This window comes from Pelecanus crispus, chromosome 10, assembly GCF_030463565.1.
Source record: "Pelecanus crispus isolate bPelCri1 chromosome 10, bPelCri1.pri, whole genome shotgun sequence".
NCBI lineage: Eukaryota > Metazoa > Chordata > Aves > Pelecaniformes > Pelecanidae > Pelecanus > Pelecanus crispus.
In genome coordinates, this window is record NC_134652.1 from 31,980,042 (window position 1) to 32,005,550 (window position 25,509).

Sequence of the window (25,509 nt, forward strand, 5' to 3'; positions counted from 1 at the left end):
TTTTCCCCCAAGTCTCTCAGCTTTAGCTCAGTAATAGCTTTGAAGTTAAACTACACTAACTGAACAAAGGCCGGTTTTGAATCTCATACTTCCCTTTCCTCTCAAGTTAATCCTAGGAGGTTTGTAGGTAAGATTCCACAGTGGTGGAATATACCTGAGCAGAGTAAAATCCAAGTGGAAGAAATTGTTTCATGAGCTGCATAAAGAAGAGATAATAAAATTACAATGCGACTCAGATCAAGATCAAGATACTGAAAAGTTTACTCCCCTTGCTTTTATCCTTGCTTGTCTTGTGTTGTGTCTTTGTAGGAGCATTTCAGAACAATGTAGGAAGGTATTCTGGATTCAGCTGGTCCATAGTCGTTCCAGAGGTATTGGGTAAGGTGACATTCTGGCTTGCACCACTCACATAGCTGTTTCACTTCTTGTTCTGCTTGTGGCTGTTGAGCTTAGGGTACAGGAAACCAGAGTTGTGTCCAGAAGGCAGCTCTACTCCTTGGACATTGCTGTATGTTATTGTAATGCTGGGTGTCTGGGCTGCAGGTGGTCTGTGGTGGTGAGACTCTCCTTTTCTTTGTCCAATACCATTCAGGCTCTCAGCTCTCTAAAGGATGCAAGGATTTAAAGGAAATGGAAAACACAAACATCTACAAAGGAGATCAGGCTGCATCATCTATGAAGAAAGCATATATTTAGATAAGTTGATCCCCACGACTAACTCAAACCCAAACTTAAAGGATGGAGGAAAAAGTAGATCTGAACACTTTTTGAATGTTTCATGAATAACTTAAGAGGAAAAAACCTGTTAAACAAGTTAATGTACTAAAGCACAGACTTTGCATTTGCTACTTAAGAGCTTGTCTACTTTGATGAAAGACCAGGCTAATGACAGCACATTTGACTATGACCAAAAGTGCTGTGAATATGCTCAGACAGTCTATGAATTCAATGAAGTAAGGAGTCCCTCCATAGAGAGGGACTGTTTAGGTTCACTGGGGCAAGAGGTGATGTAAAATGTAGTGATAACAGCATGGATAGTTTGAAGGGGGAAGCAAGCTAGAGCATGAAGTGAAAACAGGAATTGAGGGAAAGATTAATTATCTTTTTTTGACAATAGCAATGTTAGCTGTCACTTGCACAGGACTGAAAAATGAGAGTGTTAGGATGAGGCTAGCAGTAGTTCATAAAGATCACTTCTAACAATAAAGAGACAATTTAAGATATTTATATTACATTGGGGTTAAATACTGCAAAGATAAAACTGGCTTGTTTTCAACTGTCAGCTCTTTTCTCTTATTTCTCTGTCTGTCAAGAATTAAGGCAAGTTGACTCACTTGTGGCAGATGTCAAAAAAAATTTATCAGTATGCCGTAGCTTTGTTACGTGGAAGAAGAAATAGGCACTAGCACAACATCTTACTGAATAGGTGATATGGCATGTTTCAAAAACTTACCTTGATTTCCTCCAGGTTGCATTTTTTAGATGTTTGGTGCTACCCAAAACAGAGAACATTAAATAGTTAACAATGTCACTTTGTACAGCAGTACTTGCCACAAGACTATGGCTGTCTCAGATGTACAGCCATCAGAATGGCTATCTCAGCTTACTGTGTATATTATTCATATAAAGATGGCACAAAATTAATGCTTCCATGCTCCACCAAGGAAATCACAGACCCCATCAGGGGACCTACTGAATTCAAGAAAATACTCAAGTTCCTCGAAGAAGTTGGACTTAAGAGGAACCCTGTAGTACATGTGTTCTCCTTCTGCTTAGTTTCAGCAATGATCTACCCCTTGTGGTCATGTTTTCTATATTCTGCTGGGAGTATCATGTGATTTTTGCGTCTCAAAAAATAGCTTAAGTTGTGCTCAGAGACTGGGGTTGTTGTTAGTTTTTGTTCCCTCAGTTAGTTAGACCCGTGCCAAATATTAAAATAATAATTCTTACAGTAGGTGTAGCAGTATACGCTGTGACATTCAGTTCCACCATGGATATGTCATCAGCATCTACAGCTGTCTGAAAAATGAACACAGATAAGAAAGATATAAATGACATATAGATATGTCACAATATTTTATATATGTGAAATGCAAAGTATAGGAAAAAGGAAAAATAAGGGACAGCAGAGGACTGAAAAGTAGTGATATGCTAAAGACAGCCTTGTTTTTTACCTCTCACCATATGTGTTCATTTGACATTTGGTAGCAAATGGCAAGACAACAGAAAGATTGACCAAGTAATTTGGATGGTGAAATACAAATATTACTGAATACGCACTTAAAACCAAACACAAAACATACCATTCAGATGCTGAGTTCACTAAAACAGCACCATTGCTTGTCAGAAATGCAACAGAGAGAGTTGAATAATGAACCAGGATGGAAATAAAAAGCTGATGACATTTTACAGCCTCTAAGTCATTACTCATTGTGTTAACTCATAGGTTATCCCCATCTTCTTGGCAGGAACCTTCATGATTAATTACAATAAAATGTGCAGATTTGTTAACCTACAGAATTGTCAGAGAATTTAGATATTATGCAGTCTATTACCTTCTCACAAATCCCAGAATCATGGTGCTTCAGTTTAGGTTTGGTTCTTATGTCACTAGTTTGAGTTGTGTCTTTACCAGTTTCATTTGAAATCTGTCTGCTAGCAAGTCTGGAGAACATATTGGGGGTACCAGTTTCTGTGTCAGTACAGCCCTAAAATGAATACAGCAAAAACAATCACACTAGGTTTCTTGGACTTCCGTCCAATTTGCCCCATGAGAATCAGTTTTACCTAGACAGAAGTTGTAGGAGAGACAAACATTGTATAAAAGACATTTCACAAAAGTTATGCCATGTACGACTTCATAAAATCTTTGCTTATAAGAGGTACAAACAAAACCATCAAGTCTGTTGAGTCTAAAATTTGGCTTTTTTTTTTTTCCTCCACAGAATGCACTGCAAAGTTTCAAACAAAATAGTGTTTCGTTGTAGTCTATTGCTGAAACTTCTCTGATGCACCTCATAGCTCTGAGGAGACAGTGTTTCCACAGTAGTACCCAATCAGAAAGCACAGGTGTTTGGAGGAATTAGGACCAAAGTTTCCAAAGTTGCTTGGGTGGAAGCAGAAAAAAATAGATGGAAAAGTCTGGGGACTGCAGAATCACTGCTTTAGAAACTTTGTTCCATGAAGGAGCCCTGATGTTATAAACTTTGTTCCCATTAATGGGAAAACAAAAAAATAAAAAGGCAAAAAAGCCCAACACACCAGAATTTCCTAGAAGTAAAAAATTCTGTTCCTTTTCCTCACTCTGTCAGCCTTTTCACTACAAGGAGGAAGAATCACAGAATTCCATAGATCATAATAAAAGAATGAAACAGCTAATGGGGTTGTGATGAGCAGCTCATGGCAAACCAGCCTATTTTCTGTTTGGCAGTGTACCTTGCCTTAAAATGGGGGAACACAACAGTGCAATATACTTTCTTAAATTTTTTCATGCAGCAAGGGTTTTTCATAAGCAATCTATGTGCTTTGGATGTAGCTTCCATCAGACGAGAGTATATAATTCCTTGAAAATACTCAAAGCAATTATCGATACTTTCAATATTTGATACGTTCCATTATTGATACTTTGATAAACTTTCCCCAGGGAAGAAAATAAAAATAAGAGCTGTAGAAAAACATAAACTTTGATGGAACTGGAGAAATTGGCTTGATGAGTCTGTTATGATTAAGAGAGAATCCCAATTAATGATGCTATACCAGAATTTTAATACATAACAGACTGATTGCTGTAAGGAGGATCAGGATCTTTTTTTTTTGTGTAACTGTGGGGAAGGATAAGGGGAACACAGAAAAAGGGGAAGGAAAAATTAATTTAATTTGGAACAGTGACAATCAAGATTGTATTTTCAGAAGCATACTTCTAACTATTGGGGAAGCAACGATGAAGATGAGCCTACAGGCTGAAGTGTCTCCAGACTGAAGTGTCTCCAAGGAAGATTTTTTTAGGAGAGCTTAACAAAATATCCAGAGGACAATCTAAACATATGTTTTCCTGCTGAAGCACAAGAGGTTGGAGTAGGCTATTTTCTGGATCCCAGCATTTTAAAAAATGTGTACTGTGCTTCCCATTCCATGCATAGAATGTATTAGCACTTACAGTCCCATTTGATTGAATTTTAAAATGGAAGCAACTTTATTTTCTGGGCATCTGTTCTGGAGCTTGGCTCCTTTTCATTGCAAAGAACTGACTGGAAACTGTCTCTTTAGGATTTTCCAAGGTGCAGAATATCTTTGCATCCACAGGAGTACAAAAAAATTACGTAGATAATTTATCAACTTACCATTTGATGACCAGCCTTCACATAAAATACATGACAGCATATGTACTGCCTTTCTGCATTGTGAGTGTATGTCTAGAAATATTATAGCTTAATTGAGCCACATATGGTGCAAAAAACCCCAAAATAAATTATCAGTGAGCATCGAAGCAATTTTGTTTTTTTTAAACTTGAGCCCTTCTTTCTGCACTGTTCTTCAGCTAAGCTGATATTACTTACTAACAAATCAGAGTATTCTGTGGTCAAATCAAATAGTTAAGGGAAACATATAATCTTGACTTGATCATTGTTCTGAGCAAGATCCAGACTTACTCAAGGCTTATAGAAAATTCCAGACTGAAGCATGCCAATTGCTTGGAATTTTTTACTTTAGGTAATTTTTGTTCTCCATTCCACTGCTTTACCTTGATTATTAAGAGTTGTTTTCCTAAGCAAAAAGAATTGTTGAATGGTTTGTATGGTTTCCCTTCCCCGGCATTGATAGTAGTACAGTAACACACAGTGTTACTGAAGGAGTCTGTTGTTTTTTTAAGAATCAGGATTCACAATCTAAAAGAATCAATATAAAAATGTTCCTGTTTTATTAGCCAGTTTTAAAACCTTCCACCTGAATGGTGGCTATAAATTAAATATTTAATTTAATTTAATTTTGATTGGACTGAGAAGTCCAAAGAATATAGAGTACAAAGAAATTGAAAGGTCACTGTTAAAAACAACTGTCAGAATTCAGTGCTTGGCTGGATTACATACAATTATTACCTTGACTATGAAAAAGAATCACCAAGAAATTTATGGCTTTTCATATATTTGGAAATTTCATTTAAAACAATTGCAGTGAACTAACTAATGTGCTTAGTTAGTTAGTTAGTAGTATAACTTTGGGTTGCAAGAGGGAGCCTAAGATGCCAAATATTTGTCCTGTTTCCAGCTGCTGTGCAAAAACATTTGGTTTCACGGAGACTGGCAGAAGCAAGCTGTTGAGCTCTTCTGTGAGAATGATTCTATAATGGATTTACTGATTTGTCTAAATCTGGTGATTAATATGTTTCCAAGTTCAGCCCACTTCACTTTCAGAAAGCATTATGTTTCTTTACAACCTTCCTTTCACTAGAGAACTATTTAGTGAACAGCAGTTTCTTTTTTGTGTGTGTCCAGACTCCAAATCTGTGGTCAGGCAAGTACATCCTGAAAGTATGATCAGACTTTCAAGGGTGCTCTGGCTCTAAGCTTCCCTTACTTTCTAAAATTCCTGTTGTTCCTTCTTTCCACTCTTCCTTCAGTGTCACAAACCATCAAGAATATAAAGATCTACGTTCTGCTTTTACACTTCAGCCTTCTGTCTTTTATTTCACTTTATCCCTCTGCTTTCTTTGGAGCGCTTATAATGAGCAGCATAATGCATTTAATCTAAAGAATCACCACTTTGAAGCACTCTATATGAAAATTAATTACTTTGCAGTTAAAAATGGATGTATGGGAAATGTCTCCCTTACTGATTCACTGTCAGAGAGAGAAGACAGTCGCCTTTTTCCTTTCTGCGGCCCACTTAGCTCAGAAGACTGGCTGGTTACGGTCGCTCGTCTGGAGGAGGGATAACTGCTGAAAGACTGTGAGTCTTTAGGAAAAACTCTCAGCAGGGATCCAAGGCAAGGAACATATGTTGCAATGGCTGTTCTAATGGATGAGAGGTAGAACCAGTCAGATTTTTTCCGTTAGCACAAAAATTCAGTCATTATAAACAATGCATTATTCAGAGAGATGAACTAATGCTGCATGGACTGGAAAATTACTGGGTACAAAAAGAGTTTTCCAGATATCCAATATCTCACATACAATCACCTTGCAAGATCATTTATTCACAGTGTTCTGCAGAACTCAAATTTATTACTTGTCAGGGGTAAGGGCATTAAAGTATAACTCTTCGAATGGAAGGGAGCTATTAAAATAATGTTTTATCTGCTTTCAGCTTAATGAGGGCAAAAATAAAATTCTGTCCCTTTAAACTGAACCTCACAGAAGTACCACATAATGAAGTATTTTAATCTTCCCCTAAGCAGCTATTCTAGCTTCCTCTTGCACATCTGTTTGCCGGCTATCTGTAGAGTTGTACAAAATGTGCAGTTATATTACAGTATTTCTTTCCTCATATGCAGCGTAAAGAAACCCTTTTGCCTAGCTTTCCTCCTCCTCCCAGCCTTCCCCTCTTAGATGTTCATGCCCACCTCTTCTCTGTCCCGTTCCCCAGTAGTCTTTGTAAAGGGTGAAACAACAGCATATATATGGCTTTGCTGCCCTCCGTCAGATCTGACAGCCTGCATCTGAACTTGATATGGTAATGACCCTAGATGTTACAACTCAGACGAAAGAGCAACTGAAATGTGAAAGCTTGAAGAGAGGTGGGGAGGACGCACAAAATAGGGAAGAGATGGATTGACTTACTGAATTACATCTCTCATTGTCCTGGTTAATTTAACAAACTGCTGTTTGCAATGCTGACAAATGTCTGCATCTCTCATGAAGATAGTTAAAAAATTTATGGTGCTTTCCTGTGAGGTGGGAAGGTGTCTGTTTTTTATCATGTAATCTGTAGGTACAGATCAGTATCCATAAACATCTCTAACTCCTGTCTGCACAGTAATTTGTTCCAGGTACAAATTCCACTGACATTTATATGGCATTGAGAAGTTTGCTCGGGGAGGGCAAGGCTATCTTGCAGAGGTAAAATGAACAGGTGAAGCACATTTCGGGTACTAGTCCTAAAAATGACAAAGCTACTGTCTGATTTTCTTTACTATATTAAACATAGCTTATAAGAGTGAACTTACCTATATTTGGGGTGAGTGATGGCATAAATGATGGGGTTATGGATGACAGAAGCTTTGGCAATCACAGCTGGTATGGAGTTCATGAAGGGCGTTAGGACGTGGGAATACCTAGAGTAATGCAAATGCATTATATGTTTAGTATTGAGTTCTATGTAGTCTATGCAGTTATACGTTAACAAGACAATGCTTTAGTAGTGCTCCAGAGAGGGTAAAAGGGAGAATTCTGTACCCAAATGGTGAGAGAACAAATTTTACATCCTTTGCCTGTAAAGATCAACACCAGCCTAATTGCATTTTTGAGAAACATGATTTTCTTGGGACTTCTCTTGCAGCCCTTCACTACTATGACTCAGGATGGTGGTAATTCCCATGTTGTTTACCCTAGGGACAAAGTCAGTGAATGTGCATTCATCAGAGTATCTATCTGTTCCAAATTCAGCAGATATACTTGCTGAGTAGCATGTCACTAAATAGGTGTGCAGAATAAGGCATTACAGGGAAAGATAACTAATAAATCTATTTTCCTATTCAAACTTTTATTTTTTGCCTGATCTGAACTAAAAAGTGAAGGGAAAGTATTTTCAGGTGGCATATGTTATGCTGATGTGTTACTGTGACCATGCATATATGCAGGTGATATGACTCTAAAGGCTGAAAGAATTATGATTGATATCTATCTGCCATGCTGCTATCAGCAAGTTAATTTTTGAAGACAGCTTGAAGTAGCCCATAAGGTCTTGGTCAGAAGAAAGTCAATAGAACAGCTCAGACCAAAATAACAATAACATTTTATAGGTGGTTTCTACCAGGCAAACTCTCCATAAACCTGCTTAGAGGCTATGAAGACCTCTTCCTGCGTTGGTAGAAAGACTTCTAAGTGCAACGGCCCAGTAAGTCAGTCTTTCCTCCCAAGGATAACATCCTTTCTTTGTCACTGCTCTTTTTCCTAAGCTCCATCTTTCAATTAACCTTGTATTCCTGTAATGTTATGGGAGAAAACAGGTTTTCCTCTCAATCCTCTCTCAGAAGAAGGTCTCTCACATGAGTGCTGCAAACAAACAATGAAGAGGATTGTGTAAGTAGGTGGCAGCTCATCTTCCTGGTGAAGAAATTTTTCATCGTACTATGGGAATATTTATGCTCTGTGATGAGGTGGAACTGTTTTGCCAATGGTAATAACAGGAATTATTTTGTCAGCCGTCTGAATGTTGAGATGCAATTTCACCTCTAATTTAAGGCTTTTCTCTGGTAAGCATGTTCTCCATGTACAATTTTTAACATGGTTTCTCCTAATCATACTTCTAAAGCATTGGTTAGAGGTGTAATTCTTCACAGAGTCTGGGGAACACACAACAGTATGACCTCGCTGGAATGGAGTTTTTGATGCTGAGAAGAAGGAGGTAGTGCTTTGGTAAGACTGATGGAGAGTTCAGCTAACAGAAACAAACGGTGACAAAGGCTTTTGTTTAAGCTAACCACTCCCAGAAAATACAACCTGTAGACCAACAATATTCATGAGCATAACTGTGCTAGCTCAGTATTCCCCATCCAAAATATTTTCTAAAGGAATTAAGGTTCTTGATGCATTTTCTGTACATTGTTGCTCTGTCAGATGAGTTGTCTTTAGTCCAAGACTGTAGCCACAGGCTCCATGTCTGCCTCCCATATGTAGCATGCAGTGATTTTATCTGAGTTCATTGTAATAAAAGTGCACAGAAGGCCTCCAGGCTTGGTCTATTAATCTCAAAAAAATCCCAGAAGGGTTGCCTAAAAGGCATAGCTCAGAAATGGAAAAAAAGCTCATCAGATGTCTTCATGAGCAAAATTTGCAAATGCTTATTGGTCACATACTGTAGAGTTATAAAATTGTCCATTTGTTCAGATTTTTGTCAGTGTGAGACATGGGCTAGAAGTCAAGTTCAGCAGGCACTTGATCATCCTAAACTAGATGCTGAATCGTGTGGGACAGCCTGACAGTTCTACATAGCTAAAACGCTTAGCTTAAAGCATCTCCTCATTTTTTTTGAGGTATCTTAGAGCAAGTAGTGCTGCAAGGTAGCTGTGCTGTGTTTCTTTGTCTTCTTGCTCTTCCTCTGTCTCTAGCTGGTCACATATCACCAGTGGTGGGTGCCCAGTACCTAAGTCCCCCTGGGATAGAAGACGGGATGCTGCGACACATCCTAAGGATTTGCATTTCTGAGTGAGGAACCTGTTTACCTTCATGGAGAAAACGTTTGCTGCTGCGTGGAATTGCCCTTCTGGATACAAAGGGAGAGAATCCTCTTCTCTTAGAATTTTTTCTTCTTTAGCGTAAGATTTTAGAAATGCTATGTTTAGGAAGCTGCTTTCCTAAGCTGTGTTTGAGAAGAGGTCATGCAGTGCCGTCTTCCTTAGGTATGTAACAAAAATCACCCTGCCTCCCAAAATGCTCCATCGTAAGTAAATTTATCCTGTGTGTCAGTTTTAGGAAAACCTACTTTTTATTTCTGACTTGAAAAATACAAATAGAAGTCTTTTGTACTGTTATAGGAGTCTTCCACCTGAGGATTTGCAGTTGACAAGACTTTCTAAGGCAGACAGTCACACCCCTTTAACAAAGGCTAAACTGAAGCACAGGAAAATTCACATGTTAACATGCAGAAATATCCGCATGGAACCAAGGCATCCGGACTCCCAATCCATTACTTGTACCTGGATTTTATCAGCTATAGTCTGGTGTCAAGCTATGTACAGATACTGTATTAATAGTGTCATGCTTTTGTTGAATTCCTGTATAAAATGCTGACAATTAAATAGATGAACATGCTTAGATGATTTATATTATCATCTTTTATATCCAGCATCAAAAAGCTCCCCAGTGCAATTTTGAACTTGCTTGTACATGTAAGGAATTTCAGCAGTTTGATGTAATACAAGAAAATTACTTTTGTAAGTAGAAGTGGAGAAAGAAAAGAGAATCAACCCCTGGGTGGATCTTTTTGGGTCCCTATTTAGCACTTTGGTGCTAAATAAAGTTCAGATAGGTCGAACATCTTAGCATAAAGAATCTGCATTCAGAAATCATCAGCACAGTAATGTTATGTTGCCAGTAATAACCTTCCTGGTGGGGTTTGGTTTTTTTTTTTGTTTGTTTTTTTACTTTTTTTCTTTTTTTAAAGTCAAACAAAGAAAAAATCACAGTCAGCATGTGCCTCATTTGCTAAATATCACTCCTAAATATGTGAATGTTTTGGATGTACTTCAGGCATTAAACTTGACAGGTAGCTTTGACTTTCATCTGTCTTTTACAATTTCACACCTTTTGCTTTCACTGAATATTCCTTTGCTGATACATTCATAATTACCCAGCAAAAGCTACCAGAGCAACAACAGAGTATGGTGACCAGGAAATGACATAAAGCAAGATGACAATCAGTGCAATTTTGGCCATCTTCCACTCATTTTTCATCCTCTGATACTGTTTCTGGAACTCTTTATTTCCACGTTTGCATCCAAATGTCTGAATAGACCTAGGGGAAATAAACATACAACACAAAAAAAGGAGGTAGGGAATTGAGCGAATAGCTTCATAAAACGGGGCAACAATTACTCTTATGCTAGTTTATGCTAAAAGTCATGCACTTTTAATGTGTTAATGTACATATGTGACCGGTCCTTCACAATTTAATGCATTTTTGTTGTACTAATCAACAGCAAAATTCACGTGTGTTTCAGTGAAGAAAATAGTCTTGTACCAGAATAATTTCCACAGAAATCAGGTTCAAGCCAACTGAACAACGCTATATTAAACATAGTTAGAGAAGTCTTTGCTTGCCTAGGTCTGGTTTTGGTACCTTACTCTTACTCTAGTTCTGAGCTATGTGACTACATACGCTGATGTCTACAGGACAGATATCTACAGATAACAAATGTAGTGGCAGACATTGGTCTCCATTTTTACAACAATAGTTTTTGTTTCAGAGACCTGTAATTAAATGTTTTACCTCTTTTTCACCTTTTGTCAAACATGGAATTTGTAGTTCAATTCCATCTATTTTTCTGTGAAACAGTTGTTGATACACTGTTGTTAGGTGTCTCTGATGTCCCTTTAGTATTTCTTTTGGTTGATTAATTTCTATAGTCCTTTCTCATCCTTCAGATCTCTCTTGCTGCTACTTATACCTTCTTCTGCATCATTAGACAATATACTGAACAGCTCTGGCTTAAATTCAGGAATGGCCCTTCTAAGGATCATACTTCTTACCATGTTGATTATTGACAGAATTCTTGTTTGGCTTCCCATCTCAGTCATGCATACAAATTAAAAGTGAAAAACGCCCCAATTTTCTTCTGTTAGTCTTTGTTTTAAAAAAAACTAAGCAGTCACTTAAACAGAAGGGTAAATACTTAAAGACTGTTGGCTACTTACTTGTTGGCCTTCTTGATAGCCTCAAATATAAAGACATAGCTGTATATGATAGCAATCAAAGGAATGAAAAAGACGAAGCAGAAAAGCAGCATTGTGTAGGCACGGACTGATGGTGTGAAAGTCATGTAGTCCCAGGAACAGGACGTCAGCAGACCCTCGGGAACATACGCACCTAGGAAGACAGACAGAAGAAGGCATAAGCCATAAAGTGATTCTTATTCTGAGTGCAGAAGTTAGAGAAAGATAACATGGGATTTAGTCCTATTCTCTTAGAGGGAAAAAGAGGTTAAAAGCATACATGATTCTTCATTTAAAGGACCTCTTTTCATTTTCTTTTACTCTGTTGCCCTATTGTATTTATGTATAGCAGTCTAAAGCTTCACATGGGAAAAATGAATAATTTTGTTTCAGTTCTTGAATGTTGGCTTACAGCTCAACATAGTCAAAGGGCATCTCTCCGAACACTTCAGTGGGTCTTGGATCAGACTCGTATTGTTTTTAAATATCTCAATTTCCTCTCAAATTGCTGTCTTCCCAAGGAATGAAATGCAACTGATTGCTAAAGCTACCACTTTTTTAAGCTTGTGCTTAAAAAAGCTTTATTGTGCAAAAGAGAGAGATTTATTGTGCAGATCAAATTAATTTTGTTGTGGAGTACAAGTAAAAAAAAATCATACATACATAATATTCTGCCTGAAAAAAAATATTATCTCCTTCAAGGAACTGTGTCAAACTGTTAAGTAAAGAAATTGTCAACAGCAATGTCTTTTTACCTTTGTATTTTAATTTTCACTGTTTACAGTGATATTTTCTGTTGAACTCTTAAAAATATTGCACCAGATGTGCTCAGATGCATCTAATTACCGTATGAGAGTTAGTACTGTGGGTACTATTAGAATCTAATTACAAGATAACAACACCCTTCAAGCAATTATTCTACCTTCTCCAATTAAGAATCTAGAATTTAAGACTATATTGTCATTTTGTTGTTCTAACAGCTCCTCATTCAACTAAAGGCTGCTTCTCCCAGTACTGCAGTTTGCCTGCTTAAACATGCTTCATGTTTATGGGGGACCAGAATGACAGTAACAAGACAATAACAAAAATCTGCTGAAATTCCACTCAGTAACTGAGTTGGTTGCAGCATCCTTTGGGAAAGTCAAACATCGTTATGTTCTCACTTCAGCTGAGCTGACACATTCTCTTCTGGAATTAGGGAGCACAATAATGGGCTGGGGTTTTGAATGAGTTCATTCTAACTTACAGACTGAAACTGGTGACTCTTAGGAAACAAATCAATGGTAGTGAGGTGGATTTGAGTGAGGAAGAATAACAGAAGCTCTCTTTATTACAAGTTGCAAGGATCAAGATGTTGTATGTGTGTTCCAGTTTGCAGGGGTAAAATTCACATTTACAAAAGTAAATTAGTTAGTTATTACTAAATGCCATCCTTATTGGAAGCCTTAGTGAAGATACCAATAGCTGAATGGAGAATGTGACCAACACCTAGTCCAATTTGCCTGTCTAGAACACAGTCAAGACCTACTGAAGATGTAGTTGCACAAAATACTCAGACTGTATTCCTCTTTTATGTGAATAAAGAAATTTAGATTGACACTACTATCTTACACAGCACCTTTGGGGAGGAAAAAGTAATCAGAAAAACCACAAATACATTCATTTCACTTCTATATTGTTGAATTTCGTTCAGTGGAAGTAGTTATGGGACAATAGGCATGTACATCCTTGATAAATTTTGGCCTTGATTTTATCTACTGTTCTTTATTCAGTATGTAATGAGCTTAAGGAAAAGTGCCATTGTCATATAATATGCTATAATACACACTGGATTTTTTTTCTTTTGATCAGAGATCTTCAGTTTCAATATGTATTTTATCGGTTTTCTTCAAATCAATTTATTCAAGCCTGATATGCAAGCCATTAATTCAACCCTCTTCTATACCTGTAATCAGTCTTTAATCCAATGCTATGAGGGGAAAAAAACATTTCACTTACTCCATCCAAAGAAGGGTGGGAGGCTCCAAGCCAGAGAGTACAGCCAGACTCCTACCAGGATTATTAGGGCCTTCTTCTTAGACATCACTCCAACAGAAGCCAGAGGTTTTGTGATGACAAAATATCTGTCCAAGGCAATCACCATCAAAGTGGTCATAGATGTAATGCCAAAAAGAGCTCCGCAGAAGGCATACAGCTCACAGCCTTTCAATGAAGATGACAGAAGTAGCAGTGAAATTAATCTGCCCATGCTAATTAATTTCTGGGGGAGTTCAAGCCTGTATTTCTTGTGAACTAATGTCTTCTGGAATTTGTAAAGCAATGGAACTTCCGTTTTCCTGCAGTTGTAATGCTATTTCAGAGCTGCTGTCTGTCTTGCTAATTACGTTATCCATGGAGATAAACTTCAAAGATTTTGTTTGCTTGAATTGCTGGAGACAGTGATACTTAACATATTTTCACTCATTGATTTCTGATGTTTCTAGTGGGATCATTTCAGCAGTCCATTAATATCTTGTTTAACTCCAGTTTTACTGCAGCTCATGTAGAAACAGCTGTTTGCTTAACCGTGAGTTATAGCTACTTTGATATCATGGAACCATTTATATCTCAAGGTCAGTATAACTGGAGTAAATATGCAGAATATGAATTTATTAATGAGTGATTTTAATTATTCAAACAACCTAATGATTAGAAGCAGGGGTTTGTTTTGGTTTTTTATTTTAACATGTATGCAGTTGAACACTTCATGGAACTAAAAAATGTGCTTTTGGTCATCAGAGATCAAAATAGCAACATTACTTCTCTGACCTTCCCCTCTGTCAATATCTGTTCAAGAGGCAAAGACTACTCTTCCTCTTACTACAGATGTAGATGAAGAATGAAAACACCTTTATTCCACATTTTCTTACTGCACAGGAAATGTTCAGTTACTATTTCTCTTGTGAAAACTCACTTTTGCCAGGCTTTCTTGCCTCACTTGGCCAGGTGCAAGTCCCAGAGCAGGTTATTTAGAAGAGCTATTAAGCTGGTGTGTTGAGGGGTGGTGCTTCTTTGTCATAGGACTCTGCCAGTAACTAAGTTACGAGATGTTTGGAGAAGAATGCTGGCAAGAAGACTAGTCCTGTGCCTTATGTTGCCAATGTTGCTTTTGTCTCTCATATATGTAATTTTCTTCTCCATGGCGGGAATATATTTATTGCACACAGACAAAAATGTTCAAAGAAACATTTTTCAACATTGAAACAATGTTGAGAAATGTTCTTATCATTGCAAGTATACCTCAGGATAAGGAAATAGTAGATTAACTGCCACTATGGTAAGAACATACTTAGTGATTTCTTAGAAAGAATATATATACAAACCTTTCTCACCAAAAATCCAGCGTTTGTGGAGGCTGTTGGTGAAAAAAACTGGAGACTGCGTAATGGACATCAGGAAGTCACTAATAGCTAGATTGGTGATGAATATGTTGGCTGGAGTCTGAAGGCTCCTACTCCTACAAAGATTAGAAGGAATGTTGCTAAACACTGCTGTACCATTAATTATTTTTTTACTCTTTTCTGTGAGCCTTGGCAGCTTCACAAATATCAAGGCACGCTACATAGCAAGCTAGAACAGAATGCTTCTCATTTCCCTCACGAGAGAACATAAGCAAGGCTCAATTTTACACATCTATACTCCTGTGCACTTGAGAGGGTTGTTTTGATAACCAGCTCAGTGATGGGGATAAATCATATTGTTCTTTAAATATTCTGACCCAGTGCACTGCATGTCCATGGTTAACAGGAAATTAAAGTTGATGTACTCCATGGATTTGCTGGATCTGGGTCGTGCTAAGCAGGGGGAGGGGAGCGCATTTTCCACTGCTGATAAGGTCAACAGTGACTTCCAAATACAGGGATTAAGCAAACTCACTATGTACCACATCAAGCATTTGGTTTTACTTCAGTTATTCTCTATGACACTCATTTCACTGGCCCAGACACTGACTTTAAAGAGAGCAATAGGCAGCCTTCAGTGTATCCTGCCTGTGTATGTTATTCATAGTATTATAGTACAGTGTTTTAAAGGGTACACATAAAATCTCAACTGAGAGCTCCTCAGTTTGGGGCTCAGCATAACTTTTTAACTCTTTTCTCAAATTTTTAGTCTTAGACACAATTGAAAAATACCAGAATAAATGGTGGGTTCTTTGCACTGATTCAGAATGAACCACTAGGACTACTGTACCCTATCTGTCCTTGTAGGAGCAGGGAGATACTATTAGTAGATGCTTATGGGCCGCTTGTATTTGTTCAGTAGTCTGCAAAGTTACTGAACGTATTTCTGTTTCAGGCAGCTGGCTGTCTTACAGTTTGCCATTACTTGAGACTGCTTGGTAGGCATCTGATGTGCTCTCTGAACTTCTGATGTACTTGTTACTTTGCTATCAGTATCCCTTTCTGTCTTCCTGGCATCTTCAAATGAAGACAAGCTGTGTCCTCCAGTGGAACTGCAACTGCTGTGACTGGATTTCCTGTATAGGACCAGCCAGACAGCTAAGCTGGCTCATGTGCTTCATCCTCACATATCTGGTCTGCATGCCAGCACCTTTTGTATTCTTAAGGCCATGTCATTCACACTTAAGTGTTGATATCTACTCTGAATGCACATACTGAAACCTACCATTTAACGCACGACATAAATATAGGCTCGAGACCCAGACTCCTTTCGTCCACACTCCAGCGATTTAAGTGAACACAGGCAAATTATCATATAATCGCTATTATTTTGATTTATTACAGTAGTGCCTAAGGACCAATCATGAAGTAGAAGCTCACTGGCCTGGACAACATGCCAATGCTCTGCCCCCGTATGACAAAACAGAAATGGGATGAATCAACAGGAATAGTAAAAATACCACATTGTTGTCAGAGATCCAATTTCCTTCAAATATAAAAGTTGGAATGTGGCTTTAGTTAAAAGCAAATAAGCCAAGTGTTAGAAAATGTGAAAACAACAGACATGGCCAGTAAGGAACAGAGGGGGTGAGGAACACGGGTGCAAAACATCCCATCGGTCCAGTGCAGACACAGTTCAGCCAGTAGAAAAAAATTCACTGAAAGGTTTCTGCTTTGGCTGCTTTTCTACTGCTTGGCGTATCTGGGTGATTCTTTGCAATTTTGCTATGGCTATGGTTAATGGGAAGAAGTCAGAGGGAAATGGCAAGTTGCCACGTTTTTCCTACAGGAATGTCTCTTGGTGCATTTTGCTATGTCTGCATAGTAGTCTGATAGTATGCCCATGCTGCATTTGCAGAGCACAGTCAAGGTACTGTTAAAGTTAATAAATTTGAGTATTTTTAAAAAATCCAAAAAAAGATACCTGCAGAAAGCATAGATGACCAGGAAATTACCCAGAGTTCCTGTGATCCCCACTAAAAGAATGACTACTCCAATTGTGTAATGGGCATGGTCTGGGACATCCACTGTAGGAAAGGCACCAGGAACATCTTGCACTGTCATCTTCTGTGGAGTAAACAAGAGGTCATAGGTATATTGTCAGACTTTACTGAATAAGCTGGCATGTGCTTCTCTAGAAGCGGAAATGGTCAAGAATGCAAAAAAACAGCAAGCAAAAGTCAGAATAAGCTAACTGCTTTCAAATTACATTACTGTTGATCATCTTCAGGGGATAAATATGCCATCAGCAGTGCAAAGGTCAAAGGGTGGTTTATATGTTTATTGTTGATTTAGAATTTTGGTGAAGAAAAGCAATCTATTCTCTCCCAAAAGAAAGATAAGTATATAGAAGAGAAAAAGAGAGACAGGAAGGGACCCTTTTTATTGCATCTGACATCAAGTAATGCAGTACTTAACAACAAGTAAATTTTCTGTAGTTTTTCATTTGAGGAAGATTTCTGTACCTAGTAAGTATGATTTCTGTTGTCCTCTGACATCACTGGCTAGACTTCTCTAACTAAGTAGAAATGATCTTCTATGGATAAACATGCACTTATTCCTTTAGTAGTATAGCTATTTCTTTTCTCACACTGAATAACACTGAATTGCCACCTGCCCTCAAGACTTACCTACCAAAATCCTGGCAGCACTGAACAAGAGTCTTTTGGAAACTAAATTAAGGATCAGAAAAACTAAACCACAAATACTTTATAACTTATACCTGGTTTCCACACCAGTTCTGTTTTCACTCTGTACCGAATGCAGATATTTTGCTCTCTGTGAAGTGTGTGATAAAGCACTTGAAGAAAGCATTTGTGTCTTAATCAACTAATAACTCATAGCAAAATTCAGTAGTCAAGTCTGAAGACTACAGCATTTTAAATAATAATTTTAAAAAGTATCAGGAGCCACAAACGCGTTTTAGGCCAAGTGACCCCATATTAGTAATGAAGCGAACAATAAGGCTGCACCCAGGAAGCAGGATGACTTGATAGACACTGAAGAGGAGAGAACAGCTGTCCAAACCATCACTGTTCTGCTGCCTTTTGATACAAGGTCAGGCAAGGAGACTTAAACACTCACCTCTGTGCAACTGCCACTGTCCTAAACGTGTCTTGGCATCAGCTCCAGCCAGCTAATGTAGTCATGAAAAATACCAAGCCCCATCTTCATTCATCTGCATGGACAGATCCTGTCTCCATAGCCAGGCTTTTGTCATCAAGGGTGGCACTCACTCTGGAATGGCATGCTATGACCACTGCTTATAGCTCAAGCCTGCAACCTGCAGCCATGGCATTCCTCAGCTACTGAGCTACGAGAATCACACCAGGGTTGAGAAAAGCCCAGGAAATATTTTGAATTGTCTGTAGCCTGCCTACTGTGAATACTGTCAACCTGGCTGTGGCCTGGGACCCAGGACAAAGGAATTGCCTGTACCAAGGTCTGTGCCTGCATCAAGCTTAAATAATGCTATGAGGCTGGATATGTTCTTTCCAGTCACAAGTACTGGCAGGTGGTGGTACAGCTGTCATATGCCATCATTCCTTCCCAGGAAAGGGAAGGTTGCTGGTAGGAAAAGAGGAAGGTGCACAGAGGTAGATATGAAGTTCTCCTTTTTATGCTACAGTTGTGTTAGTAGTTGGGATTGACCTTTAAAGTGCAGCTCCGAAATGCCTTTGACAACACCCCAGTTATCAAAGGAAATGGGCGTCTTCAGACAATAAAGGCAGACATTACTTCTGAATACATCTCTGAGATTGGGCTGAAGTCATTAGAGACAGTCTGTATTTAAAACCAATGTGCCAGCAGCAAAAGGTGAACCCCAGGAGTGTCTGGAAGTCTGGAAGAGATTGTCTTTGTTCGTGTGCTGAAGATCTGCCCATAGCAATCCTCAACACATAGAGCATGCTCCCTGGGTTTCTACGTTAGCAGCAATGAAATGCTGGACAAATACTCTGATCTTAGAGAGAGAAAATGTAGCTCTGGCTATTATAATTGGAGGAAAATGTTAAGGTTGATACACTAACTGAATGACAGTACCAGGACATTTATCGTTCAGGTTCCTGCAGCAAAGTGTAAGTTGCCGTCACATCATCAACATCAATGGGCATCTTGCCTAGGTAGAAATTGCTGTGCTTAACACACTGCCAGTAAAGTAAGAAAAGTAATAGCAAGTGGGGAGGGAGAGTCTGAGATAAAACTGTTTTAAATAAATGAGATTGGGTGGGTTTTGGTTTGGGTTTTTTTTTTTTCCCTCCTTAGCCTTGTGGCTGGAATATTTTTTAACTGCTGTTCTACAGAGAGTTAATGATGATTATTAATGGAATGGAGATTTCTGATGTTTTTCCCTGTAGCTATCCATTTAATCAGAACTGGATCAAGGTAACAGAAGTGAAGCAACTAAAGGAGCTTGTTTTGGCTACAAAGAACAGATTAAAATGGCTTTAATTTGAATTAAATTTGTGGAGGATTAAGGATAAGGAAAAATGTAAAAGAAATATAAATACACAGAGATATCACAAGAGAGGAAAGGTTATTTAAGGGACAACAAGAGTTTAAAATTACTTATTCGGGAATGAAACAAGTTCAGAGTCAATAAAAATGTCATGTCTGAAAAAAATAAAGGAATAATATTTCTATTGGAGCAACGATAGGACATAAATAATATTAAATACATGGGCAAAGAAAAGGTCTGTGGCAAAGAAGAATAAATTCACATTTTAGTGTGGACTTCCTGTAGGCCTGGGATTTTTACCACAGGGTCCAACTCTGGCTGTTCTCTAAGAGGAAAAAGTCAATTATTAAAAAAAATAATTTCACTGTTTTTATTGGAAATACAGATCTGATTCAAAGCTTCTTTAAGTCAAAGAAAGGTACTAGTTGACTGACAAGACATTAGATCAGGCCTAAGCACTTCAAATTCATCACTAAGTCACATAGATACAGTTTTCTTACTAGAAGATGAAAACACGTGCCTGTATCAAGTTCAGCTCTAGATCTTCTAAGGGAATTGTATGTCAAAAGAAAGGACAGGGAGAAAAAGATAGTGCTTGAGGAAGTCAGGTCAGCAGGATAATCGAGGAATCAGACAATTCCCAAAGCTTTTCTCTGTTCAGTTTCTCCAGCAAATTAGCCTTGTTTAGTCTCTTCTGTTGTCACCCCATGGTATGAGTACTTAGTTAGCAGGGGAGAATAAAAATCCCACTGTTGCAATCCCCACTGTAGCAATTGTCCTTTGAGAATACTCTGAACAATTATTTCAGTTGCATTGTTAGCAATTGTAGCATTGTTGCTTCAGCCTTCTTTCTATAAACACCTCATAATGAAGATAAGAAAAATGAACAGGCAAAACCAGCACTTCATTATTTCTTTTCCAAGTGATATGACAACAGTTTATTTAACGTAACATTGTTCAAAACATCACCAAATGCACAAAGAAACTGAACTGGAAGCTAAGATGTTGGACATTTTCCAGTGGATGGACAATGGACGACTACAGCTTTCCTGGGTCAGCAAATAAAAGATGCTTGTACCTGAGGCTCTGGACCACTGGGTGCCAGTATACCCACAGGCCTACTGCGCTGTGGGTGGCTTAGAGTGGTATTAATTCTGTAGGAAACAATGCATTGGGAAGCACCAAGTTCCTGACAGTCAATATAAATAGTGCACATTTCTCAAGCAAGCAAACAAAATGGTCATGGAAGCTGTGGAGGACATCAAGATAGTAACTGTAACGTAACAAAATTTCTTCACAGTAAGTACCAAGGGTTAGTTGGAGAACATATCTTGTAGCCAAGGATGGCATTTTAGTCAACCATAAAAGCAGGTTTTATAATATTGTTTGGGTGCATATGAAAACTGGCCTTTTGCTAGGACTGTAAAAGAATGCGTGGTTTTAATCTCCGATAGGTATGTCATTTAGCATTTATTATTTATTTACACTATGGTTTTGCAGAATCAGATGGATAATTTTGGTGTGGTAAGGAACTTGGGCAGTGCCACACTGACCAGACCAGCATTCCTGACAAAACACTAGCCTGCATTTAGCCATGACTGGGTGTTTCACAGAGCTGTGAAACATGCATAATGAACAATGATGTGGGAATTTCATTTTCAGTACAGCAGTTGGTTTGTACCCTGAAACAGGGTTATTATCGCTTTGAAAGGATATTTTTATCCTCCATATATGTTGTAATCCCTTTCTAAATCCTACTTTATCATTAGCCTCAACAGAGTCAGTGGCAAGAAGTTACGAAGTCATGAAGTTGCTCTACGTTAGTGTATTTCCTTCCAGCAGGTTTGAGTGTGTCCTTGTGGAAACACTAGAATAGAGGGAAATAGCTAGGTTTAATGCAGGCTGCCTTCTTAAAATGCTCATTGTTCTCCCTAAAGGAATGCTTGTCTACTGCCTACAACAAAACAGCTAAACCAGAACTGACCATGTTTTCAGTTATCATTCAGTAAACTTGACTGAGACTTACAAACTTGAGATGCTTTTGGGGAGTTTGGAGAAAAGTAAATGTTTGATAGATAAATATGTCTAAATCCTTGCTGTTCTGGCCTTGTCCACGGACAACATGGAGCCTTGTTACTCTATATTTATGGCCTGCTGCCACAGCTGGTTACAAGGCAGGCAGAATTCTTCCTGGAGGGCCAATCTGAGGAGCCAGCCTGATTCTTTGGGAAGGGAGCAGCACACAGTCCCTTCTGCTAAGGCTTGGTGCAAGCAGAGAAGCGGTAAAAATTAATCAGCCACAAAGAACATCAGTGTAGGGCAGAACTTGTATTTCACTATGAAGTTTGTCAAGACCCTGCAAGACACTGGTCTGAAGAGAGTTAAAAGGATAAAGAAATTCCCTTGCAGTCCAGGACAAAAACATGATTCCTAGGTGATTTGGCCAGGTTAGAAGGAAGTCTGGATCAGATATAAACCCCGGGTGTATTTTGTCCTGGTTTTGGCTGGGATAGAGTTAATTTTCTTCCTAGTAGCAGGCATAGTGCTCTGTTTTGGATTTAGTAGGAGAAGAATGTTGATAACACACTGATGTTTATAGTTGCTGCTAAGTACTGCTTATGCTAGTCAAGGACTTTTCAGCTTCCCATGCTCTGCCAGGTGCACAAGAAGCTGGGAGGGGGCACAGCCAGAATAGTTGATCCAAACTGCCCAAAGGGCTATTCCATACCATGTGACATCATGCTCAGTATAGAAACTGGGGGGGGGGGTGGCCAGGGAGCAGCGATCGCTGCTCGGGAGCTGTCTGGGTATCAGTGGGCGGGTGGTGAGCAATTGCATTGTGCATCACTTGCTTTGTATATTGTTATTATCATTATTGTTATTATTATCATTACTATTTCACTTTATTTGAATTATTAAACTGTTCTTATCTCAACCCAGGAGTGTTTCTCACTCTTACTCCTCCGATTCTCTCCCCCATCCCATTGGGGTAGGGAGAGTGAGCAAGCGGCTGTGTGGTGCTTAGCTGCTGGCTGGGGCTAACGATGACAATTTGATGCCTGCATCTATTCTGTCTTGAGAATCTGTTTGCTATACACATTTTCCTGAAGAGAAGGTTTTCTAAATAGTCACTTCATAATTGATTAAAAAAACCCCAAATCAGCTCACATCTGAATAACTTCTAGTAGAAGACGGACCATTTTTGAAAGTCCAGCCCTCCCCTTCCCACACCCATAGCATGAGAAAAATATTTGCGTATAAGTGAAAAAAGAAGAACATGCAAAGAACACAGTTCAACTATTATTGGGGAAAAAAATTGTTATTTTTCAGAATAAGAAAAAAATCATATCACCTAATTACTGTTCACTTGGAGACGTTGATGACTGAAGTCCTACTAAAGCTAACAGTGATGATGGTAGGAGCAAGGCCATGCATGTAAATCCTTGGACTGAATATAAATCATATTTGATATAGTCCACTCCTCACATTCTCCCAATGGCAAGAGTATAAAGCAAGGTGTAGTTTATGCTTATAGGGAAAGAAGGCCTTATACAGTCATTTGGGGATTTGAGCAGTCCAACATTGACTTTGGCAATGTATCAGGTTTCTTTGTTCTTAATTTTCCTAAAAACACAGGTACTGAAGCTGCTTATTTACACAGTATGACTTACACAACCAATGGTAGTGTTAGGCCTTTTACATTACAACAAATCATATAGTTTAGAAAAATTATCAGAACAGAAATACTGTAATTTCCTAGGGTTTCTAGGTGCAGTGTTTGTACTGCTTACCTGCAAGAGGCCTCAAACAACTGATAGCACTTACTTTTCTTCACAGTTCCTTGCTCTAATTTCTGAGCTTGCCTCTGTAGGCACTTGGTCTGTGATGACAGGCGGCACAAAGAGGAATGTAATCCCACCTCAATTATGGTTTCAGCAGGGTGACGCCAACTGCTAAGCCCTCTTTCTAGTAGGCAGCAGGGCTTTCCATAGATGAGGTTTGTCCTGTTGAGCAATTTGGATAGCAGATTTTGTATCCTGTCTTCCGGATTTAATCTCAACCACAAGCAGCACATATTGCTTTCAGTCCTGAAACTCTCTTAAACCAATCTTTGTGTCAAATTAAAATGCAAAAGTTTGAAAATACAGTCACTTGACCTAGGGAAAGGAAACGGACAGCTAATTACCTCTTTCAGCAGAATGAGGAAAAAATCCATTTTTAATTTTCCGATGTAAATCACTCTGTCCCCAGCATCCTTTTCCATTTTGCCATGACCTTTCCAGTTCCTCTTCTCCCTCCCTGCTATGTTCTGCTCTCCTCCTTCATATGTTACCCATCTAATTTAGTTCCTAAGTGCCCTGGCTCAGGACACGTCTCTGTTTATTTTCCTGTAATACGCTGCGCACATCCAGGTTTTATTAAAAACAATAAACAGACTGCATTTTGACTGTGCAAATAATAAAATATTTACTGGTCCTTTTTAATAAATTAGGATCAAACCGAAACACCCAATCCCGTATCCTATATGCATAAAAACTTTTGGAGCGTTTGAAACTTGCACACGATTTTTAAGTGTCCACTGTGTTAAGTGGGCCGTGCCAAAATACCTGGTGTAACATCAAGATTTTAAGTTGAATTTCAGATTTTAACAACTTTAAAAATTAGCTTGGGTCATTTTTTTATTCTTTAAACAGACTTTCATATAAGCAGCAGGTGAACAAAACTTTGTAGTCCTAATAGTATACTGAGATACACAACCAGGAAGAGGACTTCTGAACTCCTTTGGTTTGGGCTTGTGGGGTGGGATGGAGAATACTTCTAGTATACCCAAATAAATTCCATCCTGAAGCATCATCACAACAGATTCTCACCTTCACACTTCTAAGGAATTTTTCTTTCTGTTCAGTATTTAACAACTGAGAAAGAGTGTTGATAAAACTTACCTGGGAAAACCTTCTGAACAGCTCCCTTGGGTAACTGCAAATAACAACTCTTTAACATTTATATAAGCATTCCACTGTACTTACAGACCATTACAGAAATGATGGGGATTTCAATCTTGAATAATAACACAAGAGAGTGTTGTGTTTGAACTGGTAAACAGCTGTTTATTGCACAAGAACATGTTGTTTTGATAGTTTGGAACATATTTGGTGTACTTTGCCATTAGACATTCCTCCCTGTCTTCTCCCCATGTAACTGCTGAAAAACACTGCTTCTACAGTCCTTTCTGCAGTAAAAAAATAGTTAAAGGAATAAAAAGAAGATTTTAAAGTTTTCATTATGTTGTTCATTATGGCATTACAGCATTAAATGTGTACATGCACCTTAAATGGCCATTTACAGTTCTATAAATGCCGGCTTTGCCAGCAGAACTACTTGCTACAGCTTTTAGTGACAGAAAACACTTACTGTTGGGGCTCTAAGAGGCAGGTCCATCAGTGCGTAGGCATTGGCTTCCAAGTCATTCCATGCATTGAAGGACTCCACAATTTTGGTGCCGTTGGGGTCCTCAGAGGGACAAGAGATCCCCCTTTGGATTGGCTGATTTTACAGGTGAACAAAATCTAAGCAAAAACAAAGAAAAGCTCTCCCCTGAATTCAAGTCAGCCAATTTACCTTTTTGCGTGTGTGTGTAAAGAAGATTGTCAGATTCTCTGGAATAATGTGAGATCCGGTGCAGAGTTTCTCGCTAGAGCTTCAGATTGCTTCACTCCAACTTCACCTTAGCAAAGGGCAGCAGCAGCAGCTTCCATTTAAATACAGGAGATAGCAGGGTCTGCACATGCCCAGTTTGAAGCTTGTTCCATCCAGATTTCAGCTTCTCTTTAATGACAGTATAAAACTGATGCTCACTTAAAAGTGCTGTTATCTTTTTTGCCTTTGACAGATTTATGTCTGAATTTTAATGCTATATCCACATTATCCCTGTATGAAGACAAAGAAGTTAAAAGGTTGACTTCATTATCTGTCTTAAATATTAGACCTTACTGTTTATTATCACTGTATTGGTGAATTAGTTTTT

At 38.5% G+C, this 25,509-nt stretch overlaps 1 protein-coding gene across 1 annotated transcript; it reads right to left on the bottom strand.

Moving 5' to 3' along the window:
* Positions 1-316: 316 nt before the first annotated feature.
* Positions 317-24,923, bottom strand: OPN4 (opsin 4). The gene is given in 12 exon segments (XM_009482021.2): positions 317-604; positions 1,454-1,492; positions 1,951-2,019; positions 2,556-2,708; positions 5,831-6,011; positions 7,163-7,270; positions 10,507-10,671; positions 11,571-11,742; positions 13,587-13,790; positions 14,951-15,084; positions 16,953-17,095; positions 24,897-24,923. Coding segments are annotated over 12 exon segments (1,683 nt in total).
* Between the last annotated feature and the right edge of the window lie 586 nt (positions 24,924-25,509).